Source organism: Lepus europaeus, chromosome 10 (genome assembly GCF_033115175.1).
Source record: "Lepus europaeus isolate LE1 chromosome 10, mLepTim1.pri, whole genome shotgun sequence".
Taxonomy (NCBI): Eukaryota; Metazoa; Chordata; class Mammalia; order Lagomorpha; family Leporidae; genus Lepus; species Lepus europaeus.
Window position 1 is genome coordinate 9,323,178 of NC_084836.1, and position 15,984 is coordinate 9,339,161.

At 67.8% G+C, this 15,984-nt stretch overlaps 1 protein-coding gene across 3 annotated transcripts; it reads right to left on the minus strand.

Annotated features, from left to right (window-relative positions):
- Nucleotides 1–1,567: 1,567 nt before the first annotated feature.
- GGA1 (golgi associated, gamma adaptin ear containing, ARF binding protein 1) lies at nt 1,568–15,866 on the minus strand. 3 transcript variants are annotated; one of them, XM_062202872.1, is made up of 17 exons: nt 15,770–15,866; nt 12,679–12,763; nt 11,789–11,864; nt 11,173–11,271; nt 10,223–10,346; nt 9,833–9,933; nt 9,635–9,715; nt 7,940–8,080; nt 7,772–7,853; nt 6,908–7,015; nt 5,492–5,644; nt 4,236–4,300; nt 3,682–3,854; nt 3,170–3,369; nt 2,647–2,816; nt 2,433–2,543; nt 1,568–2,346 (listed from the first exon to the last, which is right to left on the minus strand). In XM_062202872.1, exons 1-17 carry the CDS (start codon nt 15,810–15,812, stop codon nt 2,236–2,238), a joined length of 1,923 nt encoding a protein of 640 aa, XP_062058856.1. In that variant the 5' UTR covers nt 15,813–15,866; the 3' UTR covers nt 1,568–2,235. The 3 variants fall into 3 exon arrangements, with proteins under 3 accessions (XP_062058856.1, XP_062058855.1, XP_062058857.1); XM_062202871.1 differs by having other exon boundaries at nt 5,492–5,674; XM_062202873.1 differs by lacking the exon at nt 15,770–15,866 and adding an exon at nt 13,551–13,726 and having other exon boundaries at nt 5,492–5,674.
- Between the last annotated feature and the right edge of the window lie 118 nt (nt 15,867–15,984).

Consider the following 15,984-nt stretch of genomic DNA (forward strand, 5'->3'; position numbering starts at 1 on the left):
AAGTCCCACCGCTCTTGTGTTGACACCCTGCCCCAGCCCCTGAGAATGCCACGGCCGGGGGCCAGGCTGGACCGGCACATGGCACCGACGGCTCCAGTCGGCATTGCTGACAGCCATCCTTGGCGTTTGTTTTTCCCAGGCTATGAACATGTGCCACGGAACAGTGGCCTCACGCTCTCGAGGGAGACCCCTGGTCCCCTACAAGGGCTGCTGGTCGAGCAGGTGCATTTCCCACTGGGCTATTTCCCACACACGGTGGGTTTATGGAGCTGGAACCCCACCATAAGCTGGGGAGCCGCCATTAGCAGGGAGCAAGCCCTCCAGGCAGGGGTGGCCAAGGGTCCTTCCCTGGTTGGCCCCCATCCCAGGCTCTGTTACAGGGTTCCTGTGGCACCTCATGTCCCCCCCAGCTGTCAGGGTACAAGGAGCTGCGGGCTCACAAGTCTTTCCCAGCTGAGGACAGAGTGATGCCCGGTTCAAGGACCACTCAAGCTAACACCAGCCGAGTGGAGGGCCTGGGACGAGGTGGAAGGGACCCTTGGCCTTGTAACACCCAAGTCCTCCAAAGCTGGCAGTCTGGAGTCTCGCCCAAGGACTGCCTGGAGGCTCTCAAAGCTCACCAGATCCTTCCTGGCTTCTGAAACAAGGACCCCGAAGGCCAGAAAGGACGATGTCTTGATGGGAGCCACCCAGCACCCCACACTCCCAGCCCCACCACACATGCCTTCCGGGATTTCGGGTCCGCAGGTGGACACCACGGGACCTTAGAACGAGGTCACCTCTGGGAGGCGAGTCCTGCGGGGGGTGGGAGGCCAGGGGCCCCACAGTGAGGGTCGGGCCATCTGGGGTGGGAGCCACACGGCAGGCACTGCTGGGGCGCACAGGGCCCCCCGCTCCTCCTGTGAGGGCCCAGCACACAGGGCTCCCTCATTTGATGATGAACGGAGGGGCACACAGCCAGGAAGGGCGAGCTGGGCCGCCCTCCAGCCTGGCTCGACCGTGGGTTCGCCCGCCAAGCTGCGATTGGGAAACAGGGCCTGACAGTGAAAATGGCTCCGAGTGGGACTTCCCAGGGCCCTTCCTGGGCGCCCGGGCTCAGGAGGAGTGGAGGGCCGCTTCCTGCAGAGCGGAGCGTGTGCGTGGCGCTGGCTGCCCCTGCACGGGGCCCTCCTCCCCCGCCCTGCAGGGTGGGCCTGCTACGGAACCCCAGGACCAGGGCGGGTGGGCAGGGCCTGCAGAGGCAGGGGCCCCGGGCCTGCACCCACACTTCCTGGGCCCCAGGACAGGAGCAGCGGGGCCCCGGGCAGGGGCGGAGCAGCCCTGCAGTCTGAGGGCTGAGCAGAGCCGGAGGAAGCTCTGAGCAGCCGGGGCCCCCCCTCAGCCCCCCTCAGCGGCCGCAGCAGCTGGGGCGCCGGCAGCCCTGGCGGCTGCTCACTTCCAGCTGGGACGGCGGGGGCGGCCGCAGCCCAGGGCCCGCTGGTGACTCAGCAGTGGCCGCGGCCCCCCGAGCGGGTGGCGGAGGGCGGCCAGAGATGACGGAGGCAGAGAGGGCCATGCGAGCGGCCGGTCCAGGAAAAAGGACATTTTATGTTCATAAATACTCCTGCTCCCACTCACACCGAGCCCACTTCTGACCACGGACGGGGGTGGACAGGAGGCCCCAGCAGAGGCCAAGGACCCAAGGGGTCACACCGAGGACTCCAAGGGCCCACAACCCCACAGCAGACCGGGGCCGGGTGGGGCTCCCCCGGTGCAGCCCCCTGCGACTGTGACCACAGGGCCACTCTGAAAGAAAGCGGAGTCAAACCACACACCAGAGTGCAAACAGCTGGGGGTGCAGGGCCACCCCCATTCACGGGCATCCTATGGCGGAGGCGAGGCTGGCCCCAGCTCCAGCACGGCTCCTGGGTTATGGCTGGGCCTTCCCATAAGGCATAAGAGACAGGCGGTAAAGTCGCCGCCACAGGCCGGGGTGGGGCTGCCTCTGCGCCCACCCTTCCCCAACAGCCTGCTTCTTCCCGCCACCCAAGGTCCTTCCAGGCCCATGCAGCCCGTCTCGGCCCCAGGCTCCCACTGGGGATGGGGCCCCGGAAGTGCAAACCCAGGAGGGAGTAGGCAGAGTCACTGGGAGCCGCAGGGGTGGGGCGAAGCACCAGGCCCGGGTGGGGGCGTGGCCGCGGGGCACACAGGGTGTCCCAGGCTGGACAGTGGCTCGGCCCCGCCCTCCTCCCTGTTCTAGAGGCTGCCCCAGGTCTCGGGCGGGGGGAACTGGTCCACGTCCCCCATCTCGTTGTAGGTCTGGTCGCCCATGGTGAAGATGAGCTTGTAGCGGAGGCGAACCTTCTCCTGCGGCAGACACACGGAAGCAGAGGTCAGCGGGGGAGGGCGCCCTCGCCCCGCCCTGCGTGGCCGGCTCTTGGCCGGGCCCTCACCTTCTGCGGGTTGGCGAGGAGCAGGACCTGGGTGATGGCTGAGGGGTGCACGATGGGGTTGAAGGCGGGCAGCTCCGTGCCCGAGGGTGGCTGCAGCTTCACTTTCATGACCTGTGGGCACAGGGGACAAGGGCGCGGCGGGCCCTGCTGCTCTCCCTGCCTGCCCCGGCCCCGGCCCCGGCCCAGCCTGCCCCCGCCTGCCCCACGCTGTCACCTTGGGGACGGCCGACTGGAAGACGATGTTGCGGATGGGCTGGGGCGCTGTGCTCAGCATGGACACCACCACCACCAGCACGTCGGCGCGCCCCGGTAGGGGGTCGCGGGCGAAGTGGAAGAGGACGCGGAAGCCATGCTGGTCGTACACGGTCACGGGCAAGATGCTGCCTGCGGGCGAGCGTGGGAGGGCGGCGCTCGGCACACGGCACATGGCACAGCCCCCGCGCGGCTGCTGTCTGGGGCTCCCACCGTGCTAGGATCCCGAGAGGCCGCAGCCCGAGAGGGACCAGCGAGAGCTTGGGTCGCAGCGAGTTCAATGACGACAGCCAGCACCCACCCTTCTGTTCGGGACCTGGTGTCGGGCAGTGGCCTGCAGGCCGGTTCCATGACCCTGGGGAGATCCAAGCCTTCTTGTGCCCCAGCCCCCACCATCCTGGGGCGGGTTCTCCTGCCTGCTCCCGGCTCCCCGTGTCCCCATGTCGGCGGAGGCAGCTCTGCTCCCCCGGACCGAGCCCACTCACTGGGTTTGATGGACTCCAAGGGCACAGTGATGCTGGCCAGGGAGAGCTCGGTGGGCGTGGGCGTGGGCTGCTGCGCGGGTGCAGGGGGCTCCGGGGACGTGGCGTGGAGCAGGCTGCCGGCACTGGAGCCGGGCGAGCTGCCGCTGCTCTTGCTCTGCAGGTCCCGCAGCGTGAGCCGGGGCGCTGGCTGCGGCTTCTCCCTTATTGGGGGACAGGCGCTACTCAGCGGCGGGGCTCTGGCTCCGTCCCCAGTCAGTCGCTCTGGCCTGGGGTCTCCTCACCTCAGATCCGCCCAAGCCCTCCCCTCCGTGCCCTGGCTCTGGGCTTTCAGGAAGGCCTGGGTCCCTTCTGTCTCAGCTCAGCTGCTGCTGTGACCTTGCAGGCCCCTCCTCCCCCCACCCCCAGCCCGCACCGCTGCGAGGAGTAAGCCAGCGCCGCCTCCCTCTGCCGGGCCGGGCAGGGCCAGGAGAAGTGGTTGGCGCGTGGACACGGCTGGCGGGGGCAGCGCTCACCACCGCACTTGCTGGGACTCCGGGGGCAGCGACTGCTGCAGGAGCGTCTTCCCCAGCAGGTCCAGGTCATCCAGGCCGCTGCTTGTCGGCACGGACGCCGGCGCCGGGGGGCAGCTGTGCGTGCTGGGGGCCTGGGCCGGAGTGGGGGCTGGGGGCTCAGCGCCCTCGGAGGACTATGGGTGGAAAGACGCAGGGGTGCAGCTGTGGGAAGAGGTGTGGGGGGAGGGGGCCCCGGCCCCGCCCTGAGGCTCCTACCCATCATGGCAGGTGGCGCCTGGGGAACAGCAGACCCTCGGCTGTGTTCTGGAGACCTCAAGGGTCCCCTCAGGGAAAGCCCTCCTCCCAACCCCGAGGTGGGGTGGCAGCCCCAAGGGAGACCCGAGGCCAAGATGGGGAAGGTGCGGCTGGAGGGCCGGGAGGAGAGGACCCGTGGCGCCTCCAGCCCCTGGGCTACTGCCGCCCCACGGCCTGGAGCCCCGAGGCCCCGTGCGCCTTCCCTGCTGCCCCTGCCCCTCAGACGTGGGACTGGGCAGGCTGGTGCCAGGCCCCCCTACCTGGAAGCTGTTCCACCCGGCGCCATCCAAGCTGGGGCCCGCAGCGGGCGTGGGGTCGCTCAGGCCTGCGGGAGAGGACACAGGTGGAGGAGCAGGACTGACCACAGAGGGCGACCAGGAGCTGGTGGGGGGCTCCCAGCTCCTACCACCCCCACCCCGGGCTTTCTGAGAGGCTCCATTCAGAGGCGCGACACCCACAGGATCTCAGGGGACAGGGGCAGGGCAAGGAGACAAGGCGGAGACTCGGACAGCGTGGCCCACGCTGGCTTCCGCCTGCGCACGAGGCCAGGACTTCCCTGTGTTGGGGCTGAGGAGGGCGAGCAGGGCGCTGGCCGAGCCTGTGTCCCCACACATGCAATGATGGTGCGGGCTGGGCCACTCTGCAGTGCCAGCAAGGTCAACCAGGGTGCCAGCCGGTGCCGCGGGGCTGGGGCCCGGGCAGTAGGGGGCGGTTCCCCAGCAGGAGGCAGCGGCCGCCACCTCCCTGAGACACCAGGTTGACCCCGGAAGACGAGTCCCCCCTCCTGCTGCAGCCTGGGTGGCCCAGCTCCCGACTGCAGTGCCAGGTGACCGCCACGTGATCACCGGGTCTCTTCTTGTGCACGTGTCCCCAGAGACACCACGGCGGCAACGCTAATATGGCGGCCCCACAGGCCGCGTGCTGGGACGCGGGGCCTGCCGACTCCTACAACTTTCAAAGGTGGGAGTGGGATCCTGGGCTCTCCTAAGGACGAGGCGGGTGCCCGGGGGGTGGAGTCACGCGCCCAAGGTCAGACAGCAGAGAGCGGCAGAGTCCAGACTCGGACTTGGGCACTGTTCTGCGTGACCTCGGGCTGCTGAGCTGGGGACACAGCCCCGTCCGCCAGCCCTCACCCTCCCTGCCATGGGCCACAGCGAGGGCCTGAGGCTTCCTCCAGTCCCAGGGCGCGGCTGGGTGCTGTGGCCCCGGCACAGGGCCGTCTGTGCGTGTGAGAAGAAACCAGAAGGGAGCTGGGGGCTCAGGGTTCTGCTGAACAGCTGCGGGACAGGAAGTGCAAAGCGCACCTCGCTTCCCGAGCACGAGCTGGGGGAGGGAACCCTGCCACGGCGTCCCTGCCCTCCAGCTCGCCTGCGGGCACAGCCTTGTTCTCTGAGCCTTGGCCGCCTCATCTGTGAAATGGGCCTACTGCCCACGATTCACACGCCATCCTACACAGCCACACGCGCAGCACGCCCTCGGCGGAGCCCGCCCCCCTCCAGCCTGGCCCCTTCTTTACCCAGGGACATGAGCTCGTCGTCAAGCAGGGAAACCGAGGCGCTGAGCTGCTCCGGGCTTGCCTGGCTGCCAGGGCCAGGGGGCGGGGCCGGGGGCGTGGTCCCGGCAGGAGGGAGGTCCAGGCCTGAGAGGTCCAGCAGGGCTGATGTGCTCCCTAGGGCGGGAGGGGAGCGTCCAGCAGGGCCTGGGTGGAGGACACTGGGTCTTGGGGTCCACAGAGATTTCGGGGGGGCAACGCCTAGCTCCACCCTCACCCCCTGCCGGCCTCCTGCCTCCCCCTCCTTGGCCACGGTGGCACTTGTCTGTGTCATGTGATGACAGAACAGGGAGCCCTCTAAGGAGCGTGTCGCCAGGCGATGCGTGGCCAGGTGCCCGAGTGGCGGGGCCATGCCCATACTGCCTTCCTAGCTTCGCTGGGCAAGCTGCCCTTCGGCCTTAAGGCCAAGCTAAGCCAAGGCTGCCCCTGGGCATGCCCCGCGGCCAATGCCAACCTCCCCCTGACCAGTGCCTTCGACTAACCCCCTCCTGCCTGCTCTCACTCCGGCAGGCCTGGCGGTGTCACCCAGCCCCGGCACAGGAAGAAAAGCTGCCTTCCGACTGGGCTCTCCAAACCCCCGCCCCAGCACACGCTGCTTCCCCCATAGCTGCAGGCTCGGCCCAGCCACGGCCGTCCTCCAGCTCCCTCCCTGGGCCAGCCGTGGGACTGGTGCCACCTTACACCCTCTGTGCTACGTGTACACACAGACACAGAGACACATACACACACAGACACGCATGGGTGCATACACAGAGAGACAGGTACATACACAGATACATACATATAGATACACACACAGATACACACACACATACACACATATAGAAACGCATACATACACAGATACATATAGACACGCAGATACATACATACACACATATACATGAATAGATATATGTACACACGCACACACAGATATATACATACAGATACACACAGACACACGGATACACACACATACATACACACACAAACACACACACGGATACACACATACAGATACAGACACACATGGATACATACAGACATAAATACACACATACATACAAATACACACATATATACATGGATACATACACAGACACACCCATGCGGATACATACAGAGATATACATGCACACACATACATACACACGCACACAGATACAGAGATGCAAACACACACACCCAGAAACACACATGCACACCCAGATACACAGACACAAGCACACACACGCAGATACACACACACGGAGATATACACAGACAGAGACACATGGAGATACACACACACACAGGCACGCACACACATAGAGATACATACACACAGACACACCCAGAGACACAGGTACACACACACTGAGACACAGACACAGCAGGCCCTGCCCGGCCTCTTCTCACCAGGGATGGCGCTGGCCGCGGCGTCCCCGTTGACCTCCTCGCCGCGCACCAGCTGCTTGTACAGGTTGATCACCTGGGTGAGGTTGTCATTGGCCTGCAGGATCTCGGCTGCAAGAGGCGGGAGGGGCAGCCAGGCTGAGGGGCCGCGTGCAGCCCCGCCTGTGTGGGAGGCGAGGGGCGGGGGGTCCTCCGTCTCGTCCGCTCAGCCACACTGCCGCGCTGGCCCTGAACACGCTGGGCACGGGGCTGCCTCCGGCCTTGCATCTCGGCCTCGCTGCCTCGCATCTGGATCTTCTCGCTTCCTGCCCCCTCGCTGCCTCGGTCTTTGCCGCCCTACGCTGCCTCGCCTCCCCCCATTTCTCTCCTGCCACTCATGGCCACGGTCACCGTTCACGGAAGTGGTTTACGGACTGCCCCCGCCAGCAGGTGCCAAGCTCCAGGAGGAGGCCCCTGCCACACCCCCGCGGGCGGCCGTCCCCTCACACTGGCCTCCTCAGGTGCCAGGTGGACTCCCAGACACCTGCCCCGGGAGCCCGGCCAGACATCCCCAGCTCAGCTCTGGAACGGCTCCAAGGCAGCGGCCCTTGGTCCACCCTGGCTCTATCACACCCGAGCCCCAGCAGGGATACGGGGACAGTGCCGTGAGCCTGTACCCACAAAGGACCCTGGCCCAAAGGCTCTCCCAGCTGCGGGAGACCCTGCTCTCTGCTCCCTCCTGCAAGGGCAGAGGCCCTAGCTCAGCAGTGGAGAAGGGCACCCTCTGGTGGGGGCTCCTTCTCACTGCAGGCATTCAGCGGGGCTGGGGGCTGGGCAGGAGAGAGAAGCAAGAAGCGGAGGGAGGGGCCGGGCGGGGCCTGGGCTCACCTAAGGCCTCGTCGTTGTCCTCGGTGTCGCTGGCCAGTCGGAAGAGCGTGGGCCGCATCCGCTCACACCGCTGATATAGTTCCTGGGGGCAGCAGGGTGGGCAGGTCAGGGTGGCCAGGGCCTCCGGGGTGGGCCTGGAGCGGGGAGGGGCCGGGGAGGCACACGCACCTTCATGAGGTCCTCGCTGCCGCCCGAGGGCGCGCCGCCCTGGCTGTGGCTCATCACCATCTCCGTGAGCAGCTTCACATTGTTGTTCACCTCCTCGATGGCACTGACCCGCCGCGAGATCTTCTCCATCCGCTTCTGGTCCTGCGGAAGAGGAGGAACCGGGAGCTGGCCTCGCCGCCCCGACCCCTGCCCCTGGGCAGTCTGCTGGGGGTCCTCAGACCCTGCTGAGAGCACCCTGTCACCCTGCAGGCGCTTCCTCTCCAGGCCCCAGGTCTCTACATGAGCCCAGCACAACCTCCAGAGAAGGCCCGGGGGTCTGGATTCCCGCCACTCTCAGGTGCTTCTGAGGGACCAGGGCCTGAGCCTCGAACCTCGGCGATGCCCCCTGCGTGCCCGGCTCTACAGTGAAAGGGGCCTCTCACCAAGCACAGCCGAGCAGTGGGCGCTGCGGCCCTCCCGGTGCCAGCCAGGGCCTGGCGCACACAGGAGCTGGAGCCGGAGCCAGGGCCTGGCAAGGCAGCTGCAGGAGTGACCCAGGCCCCGGCCCAGCCCGCTAGCCGGGCCCGACCTCGCCCCGTGAGGGCCGGCAGGACAGGCAGCAGACAACCTCAGGCGTCCGCCGCCCGGGCCTCTTCCCCCCCGCTGCAGGAGCGCCCAGGGGAGCCCTCAGCCCTCGCTCAGCCCTGGGCCAAGCCGTGTAGATGGGATTCAGGCCCAGAAGGAGCAGCCAGTTCTGGTGCGGCCACGTTGGGAGGTGGATGCTACCACGAGTGACGGGAGAGCTCGGGATCTGACGACCTGGCGACACCGGGCTGCGGCTGGGTGCGCTCCCTGCACACGACGGGAGGGCACTGCCTCTTCCTGCCCCAGGGGTGCCCGTGCTGTGGCCCCGCCCTGCTGGGTGCCCTTCATGGAGTTTACTTCATGGCTGACGACCCCACACCCAGGGAGCGGCAGGTGGGAACGTCTGCGAACGGCGGTGACGTATCCTCGTTGACAGGAATTTCAGGGCCCGCAGAGGGCAAAGCTGCCACCTGAACACCCACATCCCACAAGGGCACTGCTCCGCTTCCGGTCCAGCGCCCTGCTGATGCGCCTGGGAAAGCAGTGGAGGCTGGCCCGAGTGCTTGGGCCCCTGCACCCGCGTGGGAGATCGGGAAGGAGCTCCTGGCTCCAGCCTGGCCCAGCCCTGGCTGCTGTAGCCATTTGGGAAGCGAGCCAGCAGAGGCCAACCAGTAGTGTCTCTCCCTCTTTTTCTGTAATCTTTCAAAAAAAAAAAAAAAAAAAACCTTAAAAAAAAAACCAAAACACCATACACTACTCTGTCCATATGTCTACACGTGTCTATGCACGTTTATGTATGTATGTAAACATATTTAACCACTCTATGGGCTCATCTGCTTCTCAAGTCTATGTGGGAGCTGGCCAGCCCGGAGGCTCATGGGGCTGGAAATGCATCCCGGCACACCAGTCCCGAGCGTACTGGCGCTGTTAGTGCTGGCGCGTACCTGGCGCAGGGCGCCCTGCTCCCATGCACACCCAGCCCAGCGCCATGCCCTGCCCTCCGGCACGTGCACAGCCCCACCTCAGAGCCCAGCGCAGCACTGCCCCCACCCCCGCTCAGGCACACAGCCCCACCTCAGAGCCCTGCCCAGCAGCGCCCCCGCCCTACAGCCGGCCCAGCCCACCCCTCACCTCCTGCACCATCTCTTTGATGAGCTTGTTGGCTGCTCGGAGGTCCTCGGGGTGCGAGCTCTTGAGCAGGCGGGCCAGCATCTGCGGAGACAGAGGGGCTGGGACTTGGGGCGACGCCTGGGCCGGGGCAGGCTCTCCAGGAAGCGCCTGAGAGGGTGGCCCTGCACCTCTGCCCCCTGCTGCTCCCGGGCCCCTCACCTTGGATTTCTCCTCATCTTCAAAGATGACATTCTTGGGCCGTGGAGGAGGAAGGGCAAAGATGGCGTCGTCCGGGAGCTTGGGGTCAGACTTCACGATCCCTGGGGTAACCGGGCCAGCAGGGCGTCAGCAGGGCCCAGGTGGCCGGGGAGAGGCGGGACGGAGCGGGGTGGGGGTCAGCCTCTCTCCAGCAGGGCCCAGGTGGCCTGGGGAGAGGCGGGACGGAGCGGGGTGGGGGTCAGCCTCTCTCCAGCAGGCTGGCGCTGGCTCTGGACTTGGCTCCAGCCTACCCCAACTCATGTCAAGAGGCATGGCGAGAGGGGCCGGGCACCCACACTGGGGTCCCCCAAGGAAGCCCTGCTGGCCAGGAGCGCGGGGGCGGGGCCTCACCCTGCTTCTTGAGCATCTGGTAGGCCTCGGCGATCTTGGCCTCCTCGGGCAGGCCGACCGTCCAGCTGTACAGCAGCTCCAGGACCTTGCCCTTCACCTTCTCCGACGTCCGGGAGCCCAGGTACTGGGGGCACAGGGGAGGGGCGGCTGTGACGCCCAGGGCGGGGAACACCTGGCCCTCGGGCCGTTCGGCAGCTCCACAGCAGGCCATTTCTCAGTGGATCCTCTTGTGTGGCCACGGGCGACGCCATCAATATCCAATCGGTCCCCACCCGGGCCCAGCCCGAACCTGGCTGCCTCCCCAGAGCCCCCTCCGAAGGCATCTGGACTACGGGGTGCAGCCCAGCGCAGACGGGGCTTCCCCCCCAGCTCTGCCACTCGCCAGCCAGGGGTGCCCTGCGCCGGGTCTCCCCACCTGCCACGCAGCCCTGGGGTGAGGCTGCGGAGTGGGTATGGGGAAGGCCCAGCGTACAGCCCAGGCGCAGAGCCGGCTCACAGACACCACCCTTGAGACCTCAGGGGGAGGAGCCAGAGGCTCCCAGACTGAAGGGACACCCGTGGACGTGGACGTGGACGAGTGGCTCCGGGCCGCTCCCAGCAGCCCACGGGGGAGGAGAAGGGTGTGGGCGCTCACTTATGGCACTGCTCCCGTGCATGGCCCGCGGGAGGGCGCCCCAGGCTCCGTCTTTCTTTAGGACGCGGAGGCCACCGTGTGTGGTGGACTCAGGGGCACGTGCCAGAGCTGAGGCGTGGCCACGGCCGGGTGTGCAGGGAGTGGCGCCCAGGCAGGGGCAGCTGAGCCGGGAGAGCGGCTTCTTAGGGTCACGTCTCCGAGCTCAGAGCAGTTCCACAGCTGCCCCCACGGCCGGCCTGCACTCGCCCTTGCCACAGCCCCCAGGCTGGCTCGCCGGAGTGGGGGGCCCTGAGCAGGGCGGGGCCGCAGCACCCACCTTGGGAGACACGACCTTGATGAGCTCGTTGAGGAAGCGGAACTTGCCCACCTCGTCGTGGAAGCGCTTGCCGCAGCTCTTCATGCATGTCTCCAGCACCTGCGCAGGCGCAAGCATGAGGGCTGGATCCCGGGAGGCCCCGCCTCCACGCCCAGGCCACGCCCAGAGCCCGTGGATGGACCGGGTCAGTGACCCACAGCGCCCCAGGAGCCCCCTCTGAGAACCCTGCTCGTTGGTTTCCCGGGGCTCTCTTCCGCTCTTTTTAAACGTCGGCGGGCACCACTGACCGGGTGTCCTGCCTGTGTCTGTGACGTGAGGACACGACACCCCCCCCCCCCAACGTTGTCAGCACAGGAAAAGCGCTCCCCGCCACGGCCCCATCAGCTCTGCCCTATGTGGGTGGGGGCGGCGCCCACCCTGCTCCTTCACGGAAGTGCAGTTTCGGGCATCGGGGACTGTGCTGGGCCTGGGGGCGCGCAGACCCCCAAGGCAGCACACAGTGGGTGCCAGGGGCTGGCCCACCAGCTGCCGGGGCGCCCCCGGGGAATGGGCTGCCCCTTGGCATCCCCAGTGCCATTGCGTGGCCCGGGGACAGAGCGCCGCCCCCTCTCCTCACCGTCAGGGCCTGGAGGGCCTCCCACTCCTGCGGGGACTGGATCTTGTGGGCCAGCAGCCGGGTGGCAAGTGGAGGCCTGGGAGGGAAGAACGCAGAGGCGTGACCGCCACGGAGCCCCCGGTACCCCGCTGACACGGGCACGTGCAAAGGCCCGGCTCGCACTCTGGCCAGGACGCAGCCCAGGACTGGGCGGGGCAGGGCAGGCTCAGCCTCCTGCTGGCTTTCCCGAGAACCTGACAGTGAGTGCCGTGGAGGAAGGTACGGCGTTGCGGGCAGCCGGCCTGGGAGCAGGACTCGGCCCCGGGCACAGCTCCCGGGGAGCTCAGGGTGGCAAAGGACCTCCTGCGAGGGGCATCGGCGGCCTCACAGTGGAGTGGCGACAGGTGAGAGGCCCGTCACCGGAAAGAGTGCCAGCAGTGTGTCACATGTGCTTTCCTGCCAGCTACAGAGTCAAGAGGCGGGCAGCGCCATCACTCCCGCTGGACAGCGAGGCCCGGGCACTCTGCAGAGAGGGGTGTGTTCACGCGGAACCAGGGCGACTACAAAGCAGAGGGCAGGCAGAGCGCGCGGCACGACGGCCCCTCCCGATCCCTGCCCGAGGTCTGGCTCTGGGCAGCCCAAGGACGGGCACTGCGGCCCCCCTGCGCACAGGCTCTGCCGGCCTCCTCCCAGCTGGCCCGTGGGACCCCAGGAGAGCTCAGGGCTGCCACTTCCTCTCCGAGGCCCCCAAGGCTGGGCGGGGCTTTCTTCCCCTGTGAGGGGCCCAGCAAGGCCCAGGCCAGCGGCTGCCTCTCAGGCGGCACTCGGCACCAGCGGCCGGGTCGCCATCAGGCTGCCAGTGGCTTCCTGGGCCCCGCCCTGGGGCGCCGTGGGCACACGCGGGCACCTACCCCTCGAAGTCCTCGTTGAGCTGCTCACAGAAGCCGTTGATGCTGGCCCAGTTCAGCTCCTTGTTCAGGGGGTTCGTGGCTCTGTCTGCAGGAGGAGGGGATCAGTGGCCTGCGCGGGGGTCCCTGCCTCTCCCACCCCTGCCCAGGCAGCCGGCTCGGTCAGGCGAGGGAAGCATTGTGACGAGCACACGGAAGAGGGCTTCCGACTTCCTGCCTCCGTGCTCAGCGACCCACGGGTAAGGAAACAGCCGGGGCTGGTGCTGTGGCACAGTGGGGAAAGCTGCCGCCTGCGACACTGGCATCCCGTAAGGGCGCTGGTTCAAGACCCGGCTGCTCCACGTCCCATCCAGCTCCCTGCTAAAGGCTGGGAAAGCAGCGGAGGACGGCCTAAGTGCTTGGGCCCATACACCCACGTGGGAGACCTGGAGGAGGCTCCTGGCTTCAGCCTGGCCCAGACCCGGCCATTGTGGCCATTTGGGGAGTGAACCAGCAGGTGAAGACCTCTCTCTCTCTAACTGCTTTTCAAATAAATACACCTTTACAGATAAAACAACAACAACAACAACAAAACAGCCAAGCTCAAGGAGCTGTGCGGCGGGCAGGGCCAGGGGAAGCCAGCTCTTAGTAAGTGTGATGGAGGCGGGGCTCAGGCTGGGGGCCAGGGGCCGGGGAAGGACCCGGAGGAGCTGAGGCGGCTGGTGCTGGGACTCCACCCTGACCAGCTCCAGGGGACACGCGGTGTCAGGGCCCCAGGCACAGAGGCGGCAGGCGTGTGGCTCCTTTCGCCACGCTAGCTTCATCAAGTCCTGCTCTCCTTGGCAATGGCTCAGTGTCACCCACCCACGGCAGCCTTGCCGGGCCAGGGCACTGACCCAAGGCTGCGGTCACGCTGCATCCCAGCCACCGTGCGCGCCTGGTCTCCCTTCGGCAAATGCATGAACGTGTGAGGACCAGCTGGGCAGGCAGGGGTAAGGTGTGGGGACGGGTGGTGGCCGGGAAAGGGCACACAGAGGGGACCAGCGAGCAAGGCCCGACCCCTGCCCCCTTGGCCCCTAATGAGGTTCAGCAACAACGGGGCCACATGATCCCTCCCTCCATCCCCGACTCCTCGAGCTGCACTGAGACACTGTGGACACCACAACTCCGCCCATGAGGCCACGGGGGAGCCGGGCTCCAAGCGTCACCCTTCTAAGCCAGCTCCGCAGGGCCTGAGGACGGAGCAGGACCTCTGGACAGGAAGAGGCTGGCGGCCTTGGGCCCGGCGGCTGTCATTCAAGTCCTTCACGTATCGTGCACGTTCCAGGGGCCTAGGCTACAGTGGTTGGGGGCACTGGGCACCGGCTAGGGGCAGTCCCGCCCGCATCAGAGTGCCGGTTCCAGTCTCGCCCCTCTGCCTCCAATCTTGCTTCCTGCTCGTGTGTCCCGAGAGGCAGTGGATGCCGGCCCAAGTGGGCCCTGCCACCCCTCCGGGAGAGCCAGATGGAGTTCTGGGCTCCTGGCTACTGTGGGCATTTGGGAAGTGAACCAGCAGATGGAAGATCTCTGCCTTTCAAGTAAAACAAACAAACATTAAACACACACACACACACACACACACCCTGCCCTCCTCAGGCTTGGGTCGCGGGAGGAAGGAGCGAGCCGGGGCGGACACACCGCCGGCCGGGCACCAGGACCAGTCGTGCAGGAGAGGAGAGGGCATCTGGCAGCTGCTCTCGGGGACACGGAGACGGCGAGGCCCGCAGGACCTCCCAGCCCTTCTTAGGGAAGCCCCCACTGAGCCCCCTCCTCCCCCACCCCGGGGCACGGGCAGCTGTCCACTCTGCCCGCCAGCCGCAGCGGGATCGCGGCCGCTCTGTGACCCTGCAGCAAGTGGCAGAGCCGGGGAGGAAGTACCGGCATCACGAGACACAGCGCCCTCCCCTGCACGGCCCCCAGCCCCCTTGACTCCTCCGGGGTGGGGTGGGGGAGCCCCTTCCCGGGCAGGGGGGCGGGGGTAGGGAGGACAGCCTTTCAGGGCCCAGCTCCCGCCGCGGTGGAGCTGTCATTGGGATCACCCCCACCCCAAGCCGCTCTGCCTCGGGCTCCGCCAGGGAAGCGCCCAGGGACCTCCAGGCCGCCGGGCTGCAGGGTCCAGCGGAGCCCCGGTGTCCTGACTCCTGCCAGCCCCCAGACTCCGGCCTCTTGGGCAACCCCCGCGGTTGCTAAACCCGAGAGGGGCTGGTATCGCCTAGTCCTGCAGCCTCTCTGGGCCTACTCGGCCAAGGCCCTGCCCATCCCCCAGGCTGCCGGACCTGGACACCTGTGGCTTCCAGAAAGGTCAAGGGCCGCCCAGCGCCCCCTCTCCCCGCCTGCCCCCGCGCCGGCCGGCCCTGACTTTGTCTTCCCTGGGTCGGTGCGGTTCCGCGGCCAACCTCAGGGTTCAACTCTGCTCAAGACCGGCTTAAAGGGGGCCGGCCACGACCCCAAGCCGCCCTGCCCCGCTTCTCGGGGTGCCCCGGTCCTAGAGGCTGAGCCGAGGGGAGACCCGGGTCCCTGGCCCAGGCGGGGCCCGACGCGAGAGAAGCCCTGGGGAGAGCGGTCACTGGGTCAGGGGTCTGGCCGGGGGCGGGCTGCAGGTGCGGGGCGCAGGTGCGGGGCGCCGAGCACCGAGCAGGGGGCAGGGGCCTCGGACGGAGGTGCGGACGCCGCAGGGAACGGCCAGAGGGTCCTGCCCTCCCGGAAGGCCAGGGAGAACGGACGGGAGGGAGTCGCGCCACGCAGGACCGGAGCAGACGGTTCGGGCCCGACTTCCTCCCGGGTCCGCGGGCTCGCCCCCCGCCCAGCCCCGAGGAGCAGCGCGCAAGGCCGCGGAGGCTGCGGCCGCCGTCCGGGGCGCCGGGGGTCGCCGCCCGGGCTCGGGGCGGGGGGCGGCGTCCGGCCGCAGGTCCTCCTTCCCCCGGGGTCGGCGCGGCGGACTCGGGGCGCCGCCCCTCCTGGGCTGGGGCGGGGCGTGAGGAGGGGGCGCCGCGTACCCCGCCTCCGCCGGGAAGGGGCCCGCCTCGCGCCCCCGGTTCCGGTTCCGGTCCGGCCCGCGCCCCTCCCGGACACTCACTGATTCGCGCCTCCAGCGTCTCCGGCTCCATCGCGGGCTCCATCGGCCGCGGGCCCCCAGCCTCGGCGCCGCCCCCCGCCCCCCGCCGCTCTCGCGGGACCTCCTCGGCACCGCCCGCCGCCGCTTAAAGGGGCAATGTCCGGCCCGGCGCGCGGGAGCGCCCGGCACCATAGAGACGCGAGCGCGTCCGCCTAGAGCGTCGCCTGCGCGCCAGG

Excerpts from the sequence above, each read along its gene's own strand:
- GGA1 (XM_062202871.1), bottom strand. The coding sequence starts at position 15,812 with ATGGAGCCCGCGATGGAGCCGGAGACGCTGGAGGCGCGAATCA. Across the intron at positions 5,675-6,907 it reads CGCGGCCAGCGCCATCCCTG|GCCCTGCTGGACGCTCCCCT; the intron begins GTGAGAAGAGGC and ends TCCTCCACCCAG. Across the intron at positions 2,347-2,432 it reads TCCTCGCCAACCCGCAGAAG|GAGAAGGTTCGCCTCCGCTA; the intron begins GTGAGGGCCCGG and ends TGTCTGCCGCAG.